We start from the raw sequence: 20,127 nt of genomic DNA on the forward strand, positions 1-20,127 counted from the left end.
TTAGCGTGGACTACCTGCCATCCTGGTCGCAATTTTTGTTTTCTTGTTTATCAATCACACATGGAAGAAAAACCCAAGACTATGGTGTCAGGACCCAAGGAAAGTGAGCAAATAAACGTGCATAACAGCCAGAAAACCACGTCCACTACAACACTAATAAAACCAGAACAACTTCCATTAACACCTCGACCCCTTCCCCAGCCCAAATTGGACTCATGACCCGGTGTGGTAAAACAGGAAACCTTTGCATCTGTGAATGTTTGTTACCAAAGTGCACACCTGTTAAGGCAACTGCACAAGTTTACCTTAAATAAAACTCTCATGTCAGATTATTTTACAGTTAACAACGGCTGGAGATCTTTTTTTTTTTTTTTTTTTTAGAGCTTTTATTCTTCACGCTGGTCTTAAGCACGTGGCCAATGATCAGCCGGGTTCGTGTGGTCGTGCGGACCCGCCAGGAGCCCTCTGGTGAGCTCGGATGAGCGCGGCTGAACCTCAGGAGTTAGGGTGCTTCTGGTCACTTCGCCAGTCACATCACGTGGTCCTTGTCCCTCTGGTTTCACAAATTATATATATTGTATGATATCGTGAGCTTTTCCGCGCACAAGCTACGTTTAAGAGTCCTTATGATTGCCTAAAATATATCATTTACACTGGAGGAAACAATAAAATGAGTTCACATCGATGACAAACACTCCATATGCAAGCACGCTGACCTTTGTAAAGGTTTGTGAAACTTTCCTGTAAACTCCCGAAGTTCGCGTGTTAGCGGGGAAGTTTTGACATCCCTAAGTGAGCTTCAGTCGCGCGGTCTTACTCTCGCTTGCCAGTACCCCACGTAAAGCACGTGGGATTAAACATGGCTGTAACCTCGTCTTCTCATCTCGGACGCGTAGGATTACTGACGCCAGGCTTCGGTTTGTGGTGCCTTCTTGGATTTCTGGATCGCGCAGAAGCGCATCGTGCAGGATGGGACCAGCCGTGTCTCTGCGCGAGCGGCAGGGTGAGACGCTGCCACGCGTGCCGCACGCGCTTCGTCTCTGGCACGTAGACGCGGTGCTTTGAAGTGCGAACTGGTGCCAGCTTCGGTAACGCAGAGATGTTCAAATCTGGATGGAGCGGGACGTGCGCTCGGGATCCATTACTCATACAGGAGCAGAGAAACATCGCGAAAAAAGCAAATCCAATGATAATGTACATCTGTTCCACCGTATTTAGGAGCTTTGAACATTTTTTTAGTCTGGATAAGAGGCCTCTTTCTTACAGTATCTGGCAACTTCAAAGCAGATTCGTGGGATAATGCAAATCATCATAATATGCCTCTTTCTGTGGGCTTCAGAGCATGAAAAGAAAATAGGGAGAAAGACAGGAATTAAAGTTAATTGGTGTGGCAGTCTTTTATGTGCAAGAGGAAGGGCGAAAATAAAACACTGTGATAACTGTCAAGTTCATTGAATTAGCAAAATAACTGATGGAGTGGTCTGCCATGCTCTCTCTCTCTCTCTCTCTCTCTCTCTCTCTCTCTCTCTCTCTCTCTCTCTCTCTCTCCCCCTCTTCCTCTCTCACTCTCTTGAACCTGTTTCGGAGCATTCAGGGTTTCCCTGCACCATTGTCATAAAAAGTGATAGGATTATGTATTCCATGTTACACCAGTTAAGTGTCTTGCAAAATAAGTGTGCGCGTGAGTGTGAGCTTATCCTGTTCCACTGATAGTACCGCTAATGACATGGAGGATGTACATGTCACCTGGATCCTATCAAGGTCTTTTATCCAGCAATTACTGGAACCTCAGAACCATAAATAATCACTGATCAAAGAGTCTCCAACCTTCAGATATGTTTAATAAGCTTCAGCATTTCAGAAACGGAGCTCTGCAGGTGCCCCATGTGCCCCCTGCCCCCATGCTCCATGTGCCCCTTGCCTCCATTCCCCCCTGCCCCATGTGCTGCATGTGCCCCCTGCCTCCTGCCCCATGTGCCTCCTGCCTCCATGCCCCCCGCCCCATGTGCTGCATGTGCCCCGTGCCTCTTGCCCCATGTGCCTGCTGCCCCCTTGCCCCCTGCCCCATGCCCCACTGCCCCATGTGCCTGCTGCCCCCCTGCCCTCTTGCCCCCTGCCCCCTGCCCCATGCCCCCCTGCCCCATGTGCCTGCTGCCCCCCTGCCCCCATGCTCCTTGCTTGACAGCTGCTTTCAGAAAAGTGCTGAAAGGAGCTGAATGCAAATGCTGTAAAAAGAGCTTTGCAAGATATTTCATTTAAACCCATTTAATGATTGTTCAGAGGGCAGTTTCAGACATTCAATGAGTCAGCATCACTGGCAGCTTCAAAACATAATAAATAGGGGCAAGTTTACTGTTACAGATGCTGAGAATGCATTGATTAAACTTGATATGAATCATACAAGTTAAACATTTGTATAAGGCATGAAGCTTGTTAGCTTGTATAATCTGTAAAGCTGTCTGTAAGTGAAGGCTCAGTTGCATTTTCATTTTGGTTTAACTGAATAGAGTTACCATCATTCTTAGAATTTCATGTAAGGATTATATGATTCATATGATTCATAGGAACATTGCACACTTGATAATTATCCTGTTTCTATAGCATTTGACAGACTTTTAAAGAGGATGCAGTACTATTTTTATGGAAATCTGTCTGCCTGCTGTTTCTTCTGCAAAATATGTCTATTGTCAGAGCTATTGTCTCCTACTTTGTACTAGAGCGAAAGTGGAGATACTCCAGCCAACACACAGGGATTATAATTTTTCTCAACAATAAATGATGAACAATCAATATACAGGTACTCATGTCCAGTAGTAATCAGACCACAGTGTTTATAAACAATATAAAGACAATGCACCCATAATATTCAGAACTTGTGACAATATGAATATATACAAAACAGCAGTAATATGCAGTATATTCTCTGCAAATTCTTGCTATATACATGTGATACTGGAAGATTAAACATTACAGATATTTAGGGAGTATCCATTAGCTCACACCACAAACTCTTTCTGACTGTACGGACAGTACCACATGCATGGAACCCTCCTGAGCCACCAGTGCTAAAGTGCTTAATTCCCAACCTCCTGACTGCGGCAGCTCGTTGTTACATTACATTATAAGCAAATGTATTTAAGATGTAGTTAGATGTTTAGTTTACATCTGATGAGCTTTCATATATGAGGGCTGTATTTCTTTGTGTGTGTGTGTGTGTGTGTGTGTGTGTGTGTGTGTGTGTGTGTGTGTGTGTGTGTGTGTGTGTGTGTGTGCGCGCGCATGCGCATGAGCATGCGATAGACACATGCACGGCATACATTCTCCATCACGCATCCCTTCCTACCACAAAATAGGTCTTTGATGTTTCATCTTAGCGACAATAAAACAACAACTGAGGAGTCTATCCCAGTCTACGGATCTGCCTGGTGGCTGCACAATGGTTTCTGCACAACATTTCATACAGAGCACAAAAACACATCAGCCAGAGCATTTATAGACAGAGAGAGACAGCGATGGAATTTACTACAACCTAATTCACAACCCAACATCAGATTTGTCCCAGATGTGTGTATGTGTGTGTGTGTGTGTGTGTGTGTGTGTGTGGGCAGTGAAGTTGTATTTTCAAAATCTTTGGGATATATTTTGCACTCTCATATATCACTTTAAACATCAAAAGTCCTTGCGTCATGACAATGCTTTGACTGACCTTTGCATAAGCTCTTTGTATATCCTCTGGGCATTGTTCAAAAAAGGCTAGGCTACTTCTAAAAGTTCAAAGACAGATTTGAGAAATTCTCCCAGAGAGTGAGCGCAGGAGAGAGAGTGAGAACTATCATTCTTGTATACTAACATTCTAAGCACCGCCTACAAGATAATTAGCTACAGCAAATAAGAAAATCATTTCATAATAACAGAGATTATACAGATATAAGACCTCTTAGCCCAAAAGGTATATTGCATTTACCCAAAAAAGAGTAAATAAATATATAATAACAATAATCAAACAAACAAACAAACAAAAAATTGTTCATCCAATCGCTCCATGAGACAAAGTCACATCGAAAACAAACCCAAGCATACCGACTAGGTGCAAGAAGGGATAGTGAGAGAGGGAGAGAGAGAGAGAGCGAGAGAGGAGGTTCCAAAAAGTTCCACTGGTTTTTAGCAGATCATTGGGGCTCTTTCTTTTTGCAACATCAAAGGGTCCATGGCGGCTTTGATGTGGCAGCATGCTGTTTAAGGTATGGCGTGAATGGAAGGATGTCAAGCTGCAAGGTGCCTCTGTATTTTGCGTGGCAGGCAGTGCTGAGCAGGAGATGAAAGGAGCAAACAGGGTTTGATAATGAATGTCCAACAAGTAGGAGCCATCTCGAGCAGTGGCACACCCAGCGGGAGGCAGAGCTAACCTTGAACACCGCACCCCAGTCTGTTCCGCTCTTTCTCTCTCCCTTTCGCTTTCCCCTCTCTTGTCTGTCTATCTCTCTCTCTCTCTCTCTGTGTCCCCTCTCTCTACCCCCCCCCTCCCTTCTTCCCCCCCCTCTCACTTTAGCTACACCCTGAAAACCTTCTTAGAACTGAGCTTTAATCTTCTTGTCGATTAAAACCCGATACAGGCACGGGCGTTTGTACACAGAGGACCCTCTTTTCCAGACCCCCTTTTTCCCGTCCGGGGCTGCGCAGCTAATTGGGTGCCAATTTTGTGGCGGCTCCGGTCAACTAGGACGCCGCTTATCAGCTTCCGTCCTCCGTCCGTTTGAAGCCGCCAGCGGTGACTCGCATCAGACGCGGAGTGGGTCGGCTCCTCGCCGGCTTTGATCTTCCGCCCGCGATCTCCAAGGAGCTTTTTGTGGAGGAAACTTGCAATGTCCCGCAACGACAGAGAACCATCGCTGCCGATATACTATTAATGCAGCACGACCGGATGCTTATCAAACAGCGAAAGTATAAGATACACGCTCTGGTTTGATCCTACGGTAGAGCGGTTGTTATGCTGCTTTATTGGAGAAAATACTTTGTGACAAGTGTTGTCTGCGTGTCTCAGATTATTCATTGTCTCACACCAAAAGGTATTTTTCAGTAGAGATTCCAAATTGATGGTGGAAGTTAATCCAAGATTAGTTTTAATCCACGTTCTTATAACTGACCCTGAAGTGAGGTAATCCATAGTCATCTACAGGTGTGGAGAGGGGTTCATTTTAGAGCAGTAGAGAGAAGCAGAACTAGACCGATAGAAAATAACCTTTCAGCCATTGTTCTCAGCAGTAGAATCTCTACAGGCTTTGGTGCTGAACAACCATGGAATAAAAGGTATATGTGACATATCCAGAAAATCTTTGTATCTCCTTCAGTTTCTCGTCCCACTTTTCTCTGGCAGATTTGCAAAGTGAAATGAGGTGTCAATCTTAATAGACTGTTAATAGAAAAAAGAGACCTTTTTGGAGTGCTTGGAGGGTAAGTGTGGCCTCCTCTCGCACTCCCTGCTCAGTCAAAGGCCAAACCCCTGTTGCTCTCACGCTCACCCTGTGTGCACAGCGAGTGACATGCATGGACCACCAACGATGAACGTTTCCCTGCACAGAATCCTCTTGAATGGGACCGTGAGGAATTCTTAACAGCTGTCAAATGAAACATTCTGGAATGCTCAGTAACTCATGGCTGACAGGCTGCAGAACGAGATTGCACGAAGGGACGAAGGGATGAGGGGGGTCCTCCAGCGCTCACGTGCAGCGTATGGCGTTGCCAATTAGACAGGCCTAATTCCTCCCAGGAGAAACTGGGGTTTGGTGGTAAAACCAAGCTGCCATGCAGTGCATTGTGGGAAATAGTTTCTTCCTTTGGTTATATCTGAGCTCAGGTCACTGCTCTCTACCCAGCTGTGCTAGGAAGATCTGTAAAAATCATTAGTTCACTTCTGGGTAAGAGGAGAAAGAGTCTCAAGTCAACCGTGAGGCACATGTACGTGTGCACATGCGTGTATAGAGAGCACTTTGTCACACAGGAAAGACACTAAGGCAAGCATGAGAGTAGCTGTTTTCACATGCTGTGGATGAAACTCTTCCATTTCATGTGGAACAGAACAGTCTGCAGCCGTGTACAATGGAACAAGATATACTTACACACAGAGAGTGAGAAAGAGAGAGGGCGTGCAAAGGAACCCGTGTTGAATTTCCACACACTTGCAAACTTTAACATATATATATATATTAGTTAAAGTTTGTATATATATATATATATATATATATATATATATATATATACATACATACATACACGCATGACCATGACCATGTAGCTACTAATCATTAAAAAGAAATCAGTGATCAGTTCAACAAATCATCATACCTTCAAACCTTCAGTTTGACATTAAAATCCGTCGGAACCCAGAGAACGTTTTCCACATCCTAAAATGACGTAGCGCCATCTTGTGTCCCATCCCTGTACTGTATCTTATACATGCTGTAGCCCTAAAAATCCAATTTCTAAACAATCATAGATTTCCGCATACCCAACTGAACGAACCATGGGAGCAGCTGTCTTTCTCAGTTTTATTTTGAAATCAATGTGATCGTGATCTTCCATTAATCGGGGATCATGATTAATTTCGGTATTCTAATTTAAATGATCACCAAGACTCACGACGAACAGCTTGGACGATGTCTTAGCAGAACTGATTTTCTCCATGCTTACTTATGAAATCACAGGACAAAAAGCATTACCACCGAACCCTATGAAAGTGTTCTTTAACATTACACAAGTATAGGCCAAAAATGCTTTAAAAGGTTTTGCAATTGTTTGAAAAGAAGAACACTGAGTAGTTTCAGTTTTTTAAGTCTCTATTCGGATTCATCATGGGGTCACATATTTGCAACTGTGAGATATGGCACCAAAATGATATCATCTTGTCAGACTGGAATGAAGCGTCCGGGATGAATGGTGTTATTTGACTGTCTGTCTGGATTACTGAACAGGGCACCATCATAAACGGATAATCTTGCTGGAAGGTATGCGTTCATGTCTCACACAGTAGCATATTCCATCTTACTTTCGTGAGAATGGAAGTAAGTAAAACGATTGAGAAGTATTCCTAGGTACTTTGTCCTTATATCTGTGCTAATAAGCAAGACATCTTATGTTACGACTTGTAACGTTATCGTAAAGGAACAAAGAAAATGAAACAGGGCATCCCATTGCACAGAGAATACAACATAGAAGTATTTTTCGAAAATGTAAAATCATTACAGATATATAGAAAAACAAACGTACGAAATATCTCACTGTACGCTACTTTGCTGGTCTATTAAACAACAACGTAAAATGCCCGTTCAAGTTTTACTTTCAGTTCATCAGTGACTGTGGAGCGGAACGTATCCGTCTTAAATAGCAGGATAAAAGGAGTTGGTCGTGACTGTTTGAAATGTGAAGTATAGAGGAATCTTAGGGAAATAAGAAACGTACTCGCTTGAGCATGGCAGGGAGAACAGGAGGGCGTTTCTTTCCGTTTCGTGGGTGAAGGGTGTAGCTGCACACAAGCTGATGTCGGGGGATATCAGACAGCAGCTACACACCTTTACGACCATGCGATTAACCTCCCGGCATCGGCACATGCTTTTAAGTGGATTTTTGATGTGCTGCACAGACTTTCTGAACAGGTATTTGAATCGCAGGTCATATAGCACAGAGCAGGCTTGTTTGGTCAACGCGAAAAATACTTCATTTACGTCCTTGGATGGTATTATTATTATTATTATTATTATTATTTTATTTTTACAGATCATCAGTTATGAAGTCTTTTAATATTTTACTCAATCATTAAAAAAACAAACAACAACGCAGTTTAAGCATAGCCTAACCTACATGGTAAGAGTGCAACGACAGTGCTGTAGGTCTTTTTTCTTAAGCTAAATAAAGGAAACGCCTTCGACATTGGTTTTACCGTACTGAACTGAAACTCGAAGTAGGTACTCGTAGTTGGTAATAGCAGATTGAAATAAGAATTCAGGTGATTATGTGATGCTCAATTACAAATGCTTGAAGCTTTGGCTTGACTGGCAAGTTTATTTTGGCGTCTTTAAAAAAAACTCTTTCACTTGCAGTGGACATCTCATCACATGGAGGAAAATACATTTTATGCTTGAAAGCAGGGCAGAGGTATGTGTGCACAGCAGCTGGTACTGAGGCAGAGGATGGAGTTGCTCAGGGCTCTGAGCTGTGGGGCCACAGCAGAGCCCCTGGACTGCGTGCTGGACCTTCTCCTTTCCTGGGGTGTCCTTGTCTGGGAAGACTACCAGAGTGTGCGTGGGCTGGCAAAGCCCCTCTGCTCCAACACCAGAGACCTTCTGGATTTGGTCTACAGCAAAGGGGAGCAGGCTTGCAGTCTCCTGCTAGCAGCATTTAACCAAGTCTTACCCGAGTCTCAGAAAGCTGGTCTGTGTTTTGGCAAATGCAGGCCTGTAGGGTTGAATGCTAAGGGGACTCCCACAACTGCCTGTCAGGTGTTGCTGAGCGATAGACCCATACTGGTGAGGAAACTCAGAGACCGTTTGGATGATACATTGGATGCTCTTTTGGAGGCAGGCTGTTTCACTTCAAAAGACTGTGATGAAGTGCTCTTGCCTGTTTATACACCTTCACAAAAGGTAACCTGCACCCATACAGGTTGAACAACTTTCTATACAAACTTCTATATTCTGTTGAATAGCAGCATTGTTTGGAGGAGTCACAAATAGACAAGATTAGTTTAATTTTGTGTTTAAGCCTAAACCAAACAAATTTCAAATATACACTGATTAATTATTGAATTTTTAGGATTATTGCAATGCAAGAAAAGGGTTTATTGGCAACACACACACACACAAAAAAACAAAACAAAACCAAAACATGAAGAACCGCACAAAACACAATAAACCACAATGATGTGGGTAACACGGGGTCAAACACTGACAACAGAGAACACAACAACAAGGGTTTAAATACCTGCACTAACACTGAACATAACTAACAAAAGGTGTGATATAATCAAGGAACACGTGGGGGATGTGACAATGGACACACACACACACACACACACAGAAAGGAGTCTAGGAGAGGGGGCCTTGCCGGGACAGTTTTGTAGAGTTCTTGGTATGTTGCATTCACATTCCAACTATACAGTGCTGTTTTTAATCAGTCAGTCAAGGACTTTTGTATGCCCAGCAATAATCACAAAAATGCAAATCAGATCCTCTGTCAGAATATGAGTCACATTTGTCTGTTGTGTCCGGTAGGTTAGGAGACTTTTAGACCAAGTGATGTTCAGAGGGGAAGGAGCTGCCAACGTCTTACTGCGGTACCTTCCCCAGGAAGACATTACGACACCTGGTAAAGAGGAAAAGCAACTCTCTGCTGGTATGTATGTGACTTTCATTTGTTTTGTTCTTCAGCATGATCTCAGTTTCACTCTCGAATGGGTTCACACTTACTGAATTTGGAATTCAGAGTGACATGGAGTAACTCTACCTGTGCTAAATAGCTTCAAATACAAGACGTCTTCGTACTGCCCATTTGCAGGTCCGGCATGCTTACGTTCATCTTGTGTTTTGCTCTTTCTTCCTTTCCTGTGTCCCTTTCTAGAATGCCTACTTTACCAGAAGAAACTTCGCAGCTCTGTCTTGGCCCAGGCCCATTTCCTCAGCACTTATGGTGGAACAGGGAGATTCTCCCTAGACGACATCTACACTGAAAGCCTGCTGGAGCTTCTGCCAGCCGACAGGGCCACCACGGCCCTGGGGCTGGAGGATGTGGTAGGTCTGGTCGGGACTCTCAATGAGGAAGCCGATACGGTGCTTGTGTCTGGGGAGGCAGGAACTGGCAAGAGCACTTTGCTGCAGAGGCTCCACCTGCTATGGGCCCGTGGGGTCTTGCTGACGGAAATCCTCCTGCTGTTCCCCTTCAGCTGCCGAAAGCTGAGTGCGGAGAAGAGGGCACTGTCTCTGAAAGAGCTTCTATTCCTGCACTGCTGCTGGCCAGACCGTGGCCAAGACGAGCTCTTCCAGTTCATTCTGGACCATCCTCACTTGGTCCTATTCACGTTCGATGGCCTGGACGAGTTTAGGAAGAGTTTCACGGATGAAGAGCGCCATTGCTGCCCCACTCAGCAAGCACCTGTTCCTGTGCTGCTCTTCAACCTTCTCCAGGGCACCTTGATGAAAGGGGTTAGAAAGGTGGTGACCAGCAGGCCGCATGCCGTGAGTCCGGCACTGAAACGATATCTCCGCAAGGAAGTCTTTGTGAAGGGTTTCTCTCCAGAGGGAATAGCCTGCTTCGTTAGGAAACACCACAGCGATCCCACCATAGCTAATAGGGTTGTGGAGTCGGTGCAGGCTAACACAGCCCTGCTTGGGCTCTGCCACATACCTGTGTTCTGCTGGATTGTGTCTAAGTGTTACAAGGAGCTCCTTGGATGTGGGGAAGGTAGCCCTCAGACCATCACAGATGTCTACCTCATGGTTTTGCAACACTTCTTTCAGAGGAGGGTCCCGCAGGAACATCAAGTCCTGGGAAAGGGGTGGTTGCAGGAACATCTAGAGACAGTGGTGAGACTAGGGAGGCTGGCGCTGGAGGGGGTGGAGACGTCCTGTTACGTATTCCCAGCGGCACAGATGCAGAACTGTGGCATCACAGAGCAGGACATTAAACTGGGATTCCTCATACACTGTAAGGACCTCTCGGATTCCACTGACTGCAGCCGTTATGAGTTTCTACACATCACCTTGCAGTGTTTCTTCGCCGCAATCCATATTGTTCTGAATAAGCATGGCAATCGCTCCGTCATCCCAAAGCTCTTCGAGTCGCAGTGCAGACCGCTTCCAGGCCTAAATTGCATGTTCCTCAGACAGTGCATCAACCACTCCGTGGAGGATGACACCAATACGGAAGAGACCCCAAACTTACAGATCATGGCTAAGTTTGTGTCTGGCCTCCTGTCCCAGCGCCATCGCAACCTCCTCTCACGGTCCTGTCCTGCTGTCACTCTCGAGTGGAGAGCCAAGCAGGTCCTGAAGTGCTTGTCGACAGGCATGCAGAGACACTTCAAGACCATCCCTCGCCCCGTGGAAGGCGAGAAGAAGAGCATGCATGCCATGCCAAGCTTCGTTTGGCTCATCAAGTGCATCTATGAGATGCAGGAGAGCCAGATCGCGAAGGAGGCGGTGGCCAAGCTGGAGGTGGAGCACCTGAAGCTAACCTACTGTAATATTGGGCCAGTGGAGTGCACCGCACTGGCCTACGTGCTACAGCACCTGCAGAGTCCAATCGGACTGCAGCTGGACTGCAACACTGTGGGAGATGTGGGAGTGGAGCAGCTCCTTCCATGTCTACACGTCTGTCACTCCCTTTAGTAAGAGCTGAAATTACTGCCAATTCTCATTCATTAGCTTAGCGGCTATCGCTTATTTGCCAGAGCATTTATCATCCATCGCTTTATGCAGACGATACATATGTGGCAGAATTGTGAATCAGTAAGCTACTTCTAGACTAAATTCCTTGTGTTTGTTTAAATTTACAAAGTGTGGTGTTTCATCATTAATTAAAAGTAAGAAATAATTACAGAATGTCACTGAATGCTGATAATCATATATGGTTGAAAATTTTAGGCATTAGAAAATTGAAGATTTATTATAAATTAATTTATTTGTTATAATTTTCATAGCCTGAGGAACAATAACATATCAGACGAAGGAATCCGCAAACTTGTTGAGAAGGGAATACACTGTGAAAACTTCAAGAAAGTGGCGTATGTATTACAAACTTTACTTACTTTTTTCTTTATACCATATTACGTAAAATTATGTTAATATTTCTTTCATTTTACACAGACTCTTCAACAACAAACTAACAGATGAGTGCACGAAACATTTTGCCTGGCTGCTTAAGTCAAAGCAGAACTTTCTCTCAATAAGGTACATTATAAAGGGCAGCAACCATGTGAACACATAACTATTAGAATTATGTACATTTTTGTTTTTATATGAGTTGTTTGTGGAGTTTATATTTTCCTTAGAGTTCCTTTACGAGTTCTGAGCAGCATGCCCACATAGCAATAACAAAAACATGCATTAAAAAATTCATTTTATTTGTATTATATTTGTATTATCTGTTAGTAAAGGAAAAATGCATTTAAGCCTACTCTAGTATTAAACACCCATAATAAGAACCATGTCTACATTGCAATAATATGAATGACTTTGTCTTCACACCCTTGATGTTCTTCTGAGCTTTAATGGAAATATGACAATCAAAGCCTAAATTTTGGGGATATTATGGGTGTTGTTTTTATTAATTCCATAGTAGAATTTCACACATCCATTTAGGGCAAAGTCACCAAGAGAAAAATCATCCCAGAAACACAAGTACAGGGCAAAATCTCAAACAGAAAGACAAGATAATAAATATTTCTCATCACATGCCTACTCAAACCAACATGCATTCGGGTATTATGTATTTATGAAGTATGTATTTATATAACTGTGTTTATTTCATATCCTTTATCTAAGTGAGGGCAGACATCTAAACCTAAACCAATGGCCAAACTAACTTTTTCAAAAGCATTTGAAATCAATGGTGATATCTAACACAATGGCACAAAAAGCATATGCACGTACACACATTATTCTGCACACAAACATTTTTACCAAAAGGCAAAGGTATGACAGGTCTGGCTTGTCCCCGGTTACGTCTTTAACATCAAAGCGATTGGCTGTGACATTATCATGTAAGTGGTGAGGAAAATGCAAAAGAACTGATTAAACATAGCACTGTTATTTATATGATATGATTAATTATTATAATATGACAAGACACTAGGTACACACGCATGCCATATTCCTGTAGGCCAGAGACCGTGTCAACAATAGCAGATTAACATAGATGACGAATCCACTACACAACCTAATTAGTCTCTGTCCTAAAGCTGCTTAACAGCATGGTGTCCAGAGCTTTTTTCGATCGAGGCTAAAATGTTATTCTAATCACAACCAGGGTACACAGGATGTTGTTCTCTAGTGTGATCACCTACTCTTCTGCAGGCTTGGAAACAATAACATTACATCACAGGGAGCCACGCATCTGGCAGAGGGCCTGGGATACAGCCAGTCATTACAATATCTGGGGTGAGGTTTTCAAAATGATAAGCATTACATTACATTTTAACATAAACTTATACACTCCGGTAGTTAATGTTAAATACGTTTAAAGAAAGTATTACTGAGAGTACATTTTTCCAAGTAATAAAATTACACAAGAACATAAAACCTTCTAAATATGTTACAGTGCAAATGACACAAAGTAAACTAAAAGGCATATACTCAAGAATGAGTTTATATTATAAGCATTAAATTTTAAGGCCAATGTAAACAGATTAAAAACAGTTAACCAACATGGAACAATCCGGTTAATGTGAAGGGTTCAGTAAACCGTATGATTTGAGTTGACAGATTTTTGTGTTTATCTCCAGGCTATGGGGTAATAAGATTGGAGATAAAGGTGCTGAGACTTTGGCAGAAGCGCTAAAGGACAGTACTACACTGATATGGTTTAGGTATGCTGTCTTTTTCTGACAATATTTACTGACATGGCTGAGATTAGTTTGAAAACCTTCAGTTCTCTACCAGTTTATTTTTGATTGCTGTATATTGCATATACATATTGATGACCTTAGGTTCAGGTCAAATGGTGGATAAGTCTTGGCCAGTTACTCTTCTGTGATCCCTTTTTTTTTACTTGATTTCATTTGCTGGACAGGAGGCCTTCTTAAAGCAAATGCAGACTTGCTGAAGTAATTTACATGTCTCTGTTTTGCTCTCATTATGCGGTGCTCTTAGCCTGGTGGATAATGGTGTGGGCAACTCGGGAGCACGTGCTTTGGCAAAGCTTGTGAGGAGGAGCACGACACTTACAGAGCTCTGGTTAGTTGAACTTTAAAGACCCTGTTTTAAAAGAGAAAGATTTGCTTCATTCTGTTGGCAACTTGCTTCCTCTTTATGCATCTCCCCTCCCACTCTATTTCCTCTCTCTCTCTCTCTCTCTCTCTCTCTCTCTCTCTCTCTCCCTCTCTCTCTCTCTCTCTCGCTCTCTCTCTCACCCTTGCTATCACCAGGCTAAACCAGAACTGCATCAGCAGGGATGGTGTGGAGCATCTTATACAGGCTTTGGAAGTGAACTCCAGTGTTAAGGATGTGTGGTAAGAGTATTGTACGTGACCATACACAGCGTTAACCTAAGAACCAGTAATACCAATATGATTAAGCTGCCAGAGTTTAGAGGATGTTAAGTGAATACTGTCACATTGTAGGCCATTAACGTTCTCATTCTGTAGTGTAATAAAGTCAACAACCCTGAATATAAATATAAATATCCAACAAACCTGAAATCGTGCGAGGACCCTTGATGAAATCTTAATAGTAAGCTATGTATTAATATTAATCTATATAAGTGAGTCACCGTATATACAGTGGCATGCAAATGTTTGGGTACCCCTGGTGAAAATATATGTTACTGTGAACAGTTAAGCAACTTGAAGATTAAATGATCTCCAAAAGGCATACGGTTAAAGATGAAACACACTTTTCAACATTTTAAGCAATATCAGTGTATTATTTTGGTTTGTGCAATTTTAGACTGAAAAAAAGGAATGATATCTTTGACCGAGGTCTTAGACCTTAATTAGCCTGTTAGGGTTATGGCTTGTTCACAACCATTGTTAGGAAAGGCCAGGTGATGCAAATATCAAAGATTTATAAATACCCAGACTCCTCTAACCTTCTCCTAAAAAACAGCAGCGATGGGTTCTTCTAAGCAGATGCCTAAAACTCTGAAAATGAAACTGGTTGAGGCCCACAAAGCATCAGAAGGCTATAAGAAGAAAGCAACACATTTTCAGGTTGCCATTTCCTCAGTTTGAAATGCAATTAAGAAATGGCACTTAACAGGAACAGTGGAGGTCAAGAAAAGGTCTGGAAGACCAAGAAAAATTTCAGAGACAGCTGCTCGTAGGATTGCTAGAAAGGCAAGTCAGAATCCTCGCTTGACTGCAAAAGACCTTCAGGAAGATTTAGCAGACTATGGAGTTGTGGTACATTGTTCTACTGTTCAGCGACACAAATATTTACATTTACAGCATTTAGCTGACACTTTTGTCCAAAGCAAGGCACAGTTATGAGTGAGTACAACTTGAGCAATTGAGAGTTAAGGACCTTGCTCAGGGGCCCAACAGTGGCAACTTGGCAGCGGTGGGACTTGAACCAGCAACCTTCTGACTACTAGTTTATTTTTATATATATATATATATATGAAAACTTTTTATTATATAGATGTTATGTAATAGATGTCATTGGTGCTAACTGAATATGGTTATATAAAAATATGGTATGGGCCATTTCAGGTTGAGGGGAAACAATCTCAGTCCAGAGGAGGTGGAGGAACTGAGTCTGCGAGAAAGCAGGCTAACGTTCTGAAGACTAGCCCCTCTACTTCTACAGAGGTCCCCTCATTTTCTCCATCAGGGCAAGCAGCAGTAACACCAACCCACACACATGCTGGCCACCAGTCCCTGCCTTATGTCTGCCTGTCTCTTAACACATGGTATACTGCTTCATTAAGGACTGGAGGAGCTCCCTGTCACGCCACCTGCCCTATAATCAGTTAGTCAGATGTGAGCTCTTTATGACAGCCTTCCCTGACAGCCTTATTCCCAAACGGAGGTGCTTATTTAACATAATGTATTGGTGGCACTTTGTATCATTATCTATAATATTGTGATGTTTTATATTTATGATGTTTAATATTATGCTGTGTCCATTTCGACCTTTTGTGTTCCTCTTTTCCGTTTTTTTTTCTCGAATGCCTTTTTTGAGAATGATTTGCATATAAAAAAAAGAAGAAAACTGCAAATTAAATGAAAGCAGCAGTGTTTTTGAAAAAGCTGAATTAAAAAATATAAACATAAGTTGCACATTTTAGAAACGCTCCTCGCCCTGCACAAACGCAGTTAGCGAGGTAACTAATTTGATGTTAAACTGGTGCCTCTCTGCAAGCGACTGTGGTTTTATTATGGATTTACTGGAAAACCCCAGGAGGCGGGGCTTACGAAGAGTCTATCTACTTCACCAATCAACGCTACCAGAAGGTGGGGCTTAAGAGAAGGCTATTTGTTCCACCAATCAACGCTGCAAAAGAGCCTCGCTCACCAATCCGAGAAGACCGGTTATGGTTGGTTTGATAAACACTTAATGATCTCATTTAAATTTCAAATAAAAACGCTGTCATTATATTTTGTGTACTGCTTTACTTCGCTATATTTAACAGTTGTCTTTGACAGGTATATTTTAAAAGGTACACGGTGAAAAAAAAAAAAAAAAACCTAGCCAGCAAATTTTAACACTAGTGCGAGTTAGCAGCTAGCTATCTAGCTAGCTAGCTCGAGCCACCGACATTCAGTCTTAGGAAGCTAATGTCGAGCTAGCGTGTCGGCTAACACTAGCTAGACGGACCAGCCGCTTTCTAGGAAAATACTCTGTATATTTTTACTCGAATACTCGAATCAAGACTCGATTTCGCCGAAGCACATCGAATGCGGATAGTTCTGTTTTGTTTGTTTTGGATCAAGGAGGACCTGCTCGAGGAGACCCGGTCCTGTCAGGTAGGATAGCTCACAGAAAGTGTTTTCTAGCTGAAGATGTCACCTCAGTGCCTCTGTCCCGCTTCATTTAATCGGTCTCTGGCACCTCAGTCGATATTTATCACTGCTATGTTGGGTAGCTATAGCCATTTTAACGGAGCCAAGCCAGCAACAAGTGCATTGCGGAGGACGGTGGTAGGTAGCTGACGAGGATGGCTGGGATTTATTGAGCTGTGTGGCTAGCTAGCGAGCTAACTCGGGGCAAGCGTTGTCAGAAGCTCTAGTTAGCTAGCCAGCCTCGATTAAATCAACTGTGCAGTTAAGTCAGGGATGGCCCTGGGAAGATGTCAAAGTGCTGCTGGCACTCCCCATGATGTCGATGACATCGCCTTACAACACACTCTTTAGTTTAAAACTAGTCTACTGGTGACCTATTGCTAGCCAATCGACCATGTTTCGCAGACGTTATGGTGCTGTTATCTGGTAATATGTGCTAACACTAAGGGGATGCTCTTCCAAATATAAGATTACTGACCCCCCATGAGAGAGAGAGAACGTGAACAAAACCCCGGAGCTCTGTCCTGCTCCACCTGTAGAAGACTAGCTCGGTGTGTTTACAAACACACTGGATGTTTTTAGCTAGCCAAGTAGTTGGTTTCGTGGTTATGTGTCACCCAGAGTGTCTGTGTCTACGATTCTGAAACAGATTTGTTTTAAATGCCAAAGAGTTGAATGAGCGCATATTGCTTCATAAATAGACATCTAAGGTTTTTTTGATAAAAGATTTGCTTATTATGAGATTTGTTGATCAGAATGTCATTAAATTTAGGTCCAAAGCTCTTTTTCAGCACGCATTGCCCACCATATACAGCAGTTCTTAGATCTGATTAGCTTAGACCCTTTGCTTGATATCGCAACCAACGTAAGTTCACACAGTTCACACACTCCACAAAGTGTGAATTAGAGACTTGTTAAAGGGCACTTTGGAAGGTCATACGCAGTTCTGTTGTTTTCAGTTATTTGTCTGCACATGTTCTGATATGCGGTTTCGGTATTAAGCAGAAATGATGTCTTTGCATGTGTCTGAAAAATCCCCTGTATTCTCACTGACACGACGCTCAGCACTAGGGGGAAATCCGAAAACACCCCCCCCCCCAACTGTGTGTTCAGTATCACAGTGCTTGTGTGAGATTGAGTGGATACATCAGGACAGCTGAGAAACAAACCCTGTACCAGGCCCACATTTAATTTAAGGTAAAGTAGCTTGTAATGTTATGAGATGATGTTGCTATTTTTTGTGCTGCTGAAATATTTTTGTGTTTATTAAACACATTTAAAGAAATCCAATGTGATGGGTACAGTTTTTCTTATACTACTCCAACACTGACTCCCTCATAATACAGAGAGAAAGAGAGGCATGAGATGTTGTAAATTTTCTACTCTTTTTAACAAAACGAAGTGCATTTTTTTTTTTTTTTTTTGGAAAATAATCAGAAAAGAGAGCATAATTAAGCCTGAGAAGCCTACAATGGCAGTGTATATATTTAACGGAGATTTTAATACTGGTCATTTTTGATAAATTCTGTCAATCCTGTAGGGAAGGGATTTTTGCTGTATTAAGACATTAAGGAAACTTTTAGACTACTTGTATTCTTTGTAGTTAAGATGATGGGTACTGGCCTACCTCAAATGCATGGTGTTAAATTAATGCGAGAAAAAATAACCCTGTATGTGATCTTTTTGATATAACAACTAATTGTAGATTGCGTACACCCTCCCAACTCTAATTTGTACAGGGATCTCCTATCCCATGGTTCGCTGTCCTAAACATTACAGAAGGTCCTCCATCCTGCTTGAATAGTATTGTAGACATGTTTAGGTTTTGAGTCTTCTCTCTGTGTTTAATTAGTTTAGTTTGACTGTTTTTCTGTGCTTTTTATGTACTTATGGGACCACACTGAAAATAACTCTTTGGTCTCGGTTTAAAGTATTACATTATGTTTTTACTGCACTGATGGAAATTGGACGAGAAAGCTGATGCTTTATCTTGCTAAGTGAGACGTGTGTGTGTGTGCACGCACATGTGTGCCTGTGTTTGAGTGAGAGAGAGAATACACACACCTGCCTCCATTGCATTTCTGCTTGTCGTTGCCTGATTAGTTGTTGTGTTTTGGCAACCACCTGCTGCCTCCCCATTAGATAAAAGAAACAGTAAAACCTGTTCTCAATGGGTGGTTGGCCTATATATCATTCATGCTGTTCAGAGTCTCACTTTTGCTCATTCTCAAATGAACCGAAAGCAGGCCTGCCTGTTCAGTCTGTTCAGAGGACTGCACCAAAGATATCATAGCCAGGTATAGTAAAAAAAACGATGTATGTGAAATAATCACCTCCTTATAGAGAATGTTCCCTGATGTTAATGTCCATGTACACATAACCATCTTTTTTTTTTTTTTTTTTTTTTTTTTTCCTGTTCCAGCTCCTGATGCCTGTGTGACACCACTGACACACAAAAAGGCCATGTGATTCCCCCACCTCCACATCTGCTGACCACCCACCCGACCTCTCCCCTGACTTTTACAAAATTTTAATCTCCACCCCCATTGGCCCCGCCCCCAGCACCGCCCGGCGATGCAGCCATGAGCTCGGTGCTTTGGAGCCAGGAGAAGCCGGTGGGCGGCTTCCGTGACGACTGGCGCTTCTATGTGGTGGTGAAGGAGTGCGCGGTGGAGCGGCTGCCCCAGAAGACGGTGCGTGTGCCACGTGGCAGCCTGGGCCAGCCGTGCCAGGAGCGCAACAGCCTGGGGCGCTCCCTACCACCCACCAAGGGTAAGCGCAGCCTGCGCATCCTGGACCAAGCCAACGTGGTGGTGAGTGTGGACGAGCGGGATGCGCTGGAGCTGGACGAGAAGCTTGCAGAGTTGCTCTTCCCCATCACAAACTGTGAGGAGCGCTACACTCTGCTCCGCGACAAGGCTCGCCTGGACCGCGCCCGCCAGATCGACACGGGCTCCCGAGTGCGTGTGCAGCTGCGCTCTGGAGATGACCCACTGCCTGGTGTGGTGCGCTTCAAGGGGGCGCTGTTACCTGACAGGGCTCTCTCAGGCGTGTGGTTCGGCGTGGAGCTGCTGGTGAGATCGCTGTTTCCTTCTCGGCCTTGTGAGACAAACTTGGTCACTAGAGCTGTGTTTACCAAACCAGTGTTATGCTGCCCATGGATGGGCCACATTTCTGATTTAAGTACTCCACTTTTTGTGTGTGGGGAGCTGGGGCAGAGCAGAGCTGTGCACTATACGGTGGAGGCAGGGGACTGGGTTGGGACTAAGGTTAGGGTTAGGGTGGATGCAGGGGACTGGGTTGGGACATGGGTTAGGGTGGATGCAGGGGACTGGGTTGGGACTAAGGTTAGGGTTAGGGTGGATGCAGGGGACTGGGTTGGGACTAAGGTTAGGGTTAGGGTGGATGCAGGGGACTGG

At 43.4% G+C, this 20,127-nt stretch overlaps 2 protein-coding genes across 6 annotated transcripts in view; both read left to right on the forward strand.

Annotated features, from left to right (window-relative positions):
* Positions 1-6,526: 6,526 nt before the first annotated feature.
* On the forward strand, positions 6,527-16,411 carry nod2 (nucleotide-binding oligomerization domain containing 2). 4 transcript variants are annotated; one of them, XM_027022810.3, is made up of 11 exons: positions 6,527-7,001; positions 8,094-8,636; positions 9,264-9,384; positions 9,610-11,374; positions 11,687-11,770; positions 11,853-11,936; positions 13,062-13,145; positions 13,490-13,573; positions 13,857-13,940; positions 14,132-14,215; positions 15,416-16,411. In XM_027022810.3, exons 2-11 carry the CDS (start codon positions 8,151-8,153, stop codon positions 15,486-15,488), a joined length of 2,949 nt encoding a protein of 982 aa, XP_026878611.2. In that variant the 5' UTR covers positions 6,527-7,001; positions 8,094-8,150; the 3' UTR covers positions 15,489-16,411. The 4 variants fall into 4 exon arrangements, with proteins under 4 accessions (XP_026878611.2, XP_081562177.1, XP_081562176.1 ...); XM_081706050.1 differs by lacking the exon at positions 6,527-7,001 and adding an exon at positions 7,363-7,729; XM_027022811.3 differs by lacking the exon at positions 6,527-7,001 and adding an exon at positions 7,363-7,649.
* Positions 16,362-20,127, forward strand: part of cyld (cylindromatosis (turban tumor syndrome)) — a 19,679-nt gene continuing 15,913 nt past the window's right edge. The window contains exons 1-4 of one of the 2 annotated variants that reach the window (XM_035520776.2): positions 16,362-16,672; positions 17,774-17,905; positions 18,955-19,005; positions 19,131-19,782. In XM_035520776.2, coding sequence (XP_035376669.2) covers positions 19,291-19,782 — 492 coding nt within the window. In that variant the 5' untranslated portion in view covers positions 16,362-16,672; positions 17,774-17,905; positions 18,955-19,005; positions 19,131-19,290. The remainder of the gene's footprint in view (positions 16,673-17,773; positions 17,906-18,954; positions 19,006-19,130; positions 19,783-20,127) is intronic. The other variant, XM_081706052.1, reaches the window with a different exon arrangement.

The sequence above is a fragment of the Electrophorus electricus genome, chromosome 23, assembly GCF_041902795.1.
Source record: "Electrophorus electricus isolate QZ-2024a chromosome 23, ASM4190279v1, whole genome shotgun sequence".
In the NCBI taxonomy this organism is placed as follows: domain Eukaryota; kingdom Metazoa; phylum Chordata; class Actinopteri; order Gymnotiformes; family Gymnotidae; genus Electrophorus; species Electrophorus electricus.

Coding starts and splice junctions, on each gene's coding strand:
- nod2 (XM_027022810.3), top strand. CDS start 8,151: ATGTGTGCACAGCAGCTGGTACTGAGGCAGAGGATGGAGTTGCTCAGG. Junction 8,637..9,263: donor TTTATACACCTTCACAAAAG/GTAACCTGCACC, acceptor TGTGTCCGGTAG/GTTAGGAGACTTTTAGACCA. Junction 11,937..13,061: donor CAGAACTTTCTCTCAATAAG/GTACATTATAAA, acceptor ACTCTTCTGCAG/GCTTGGAAACAATAACATTA.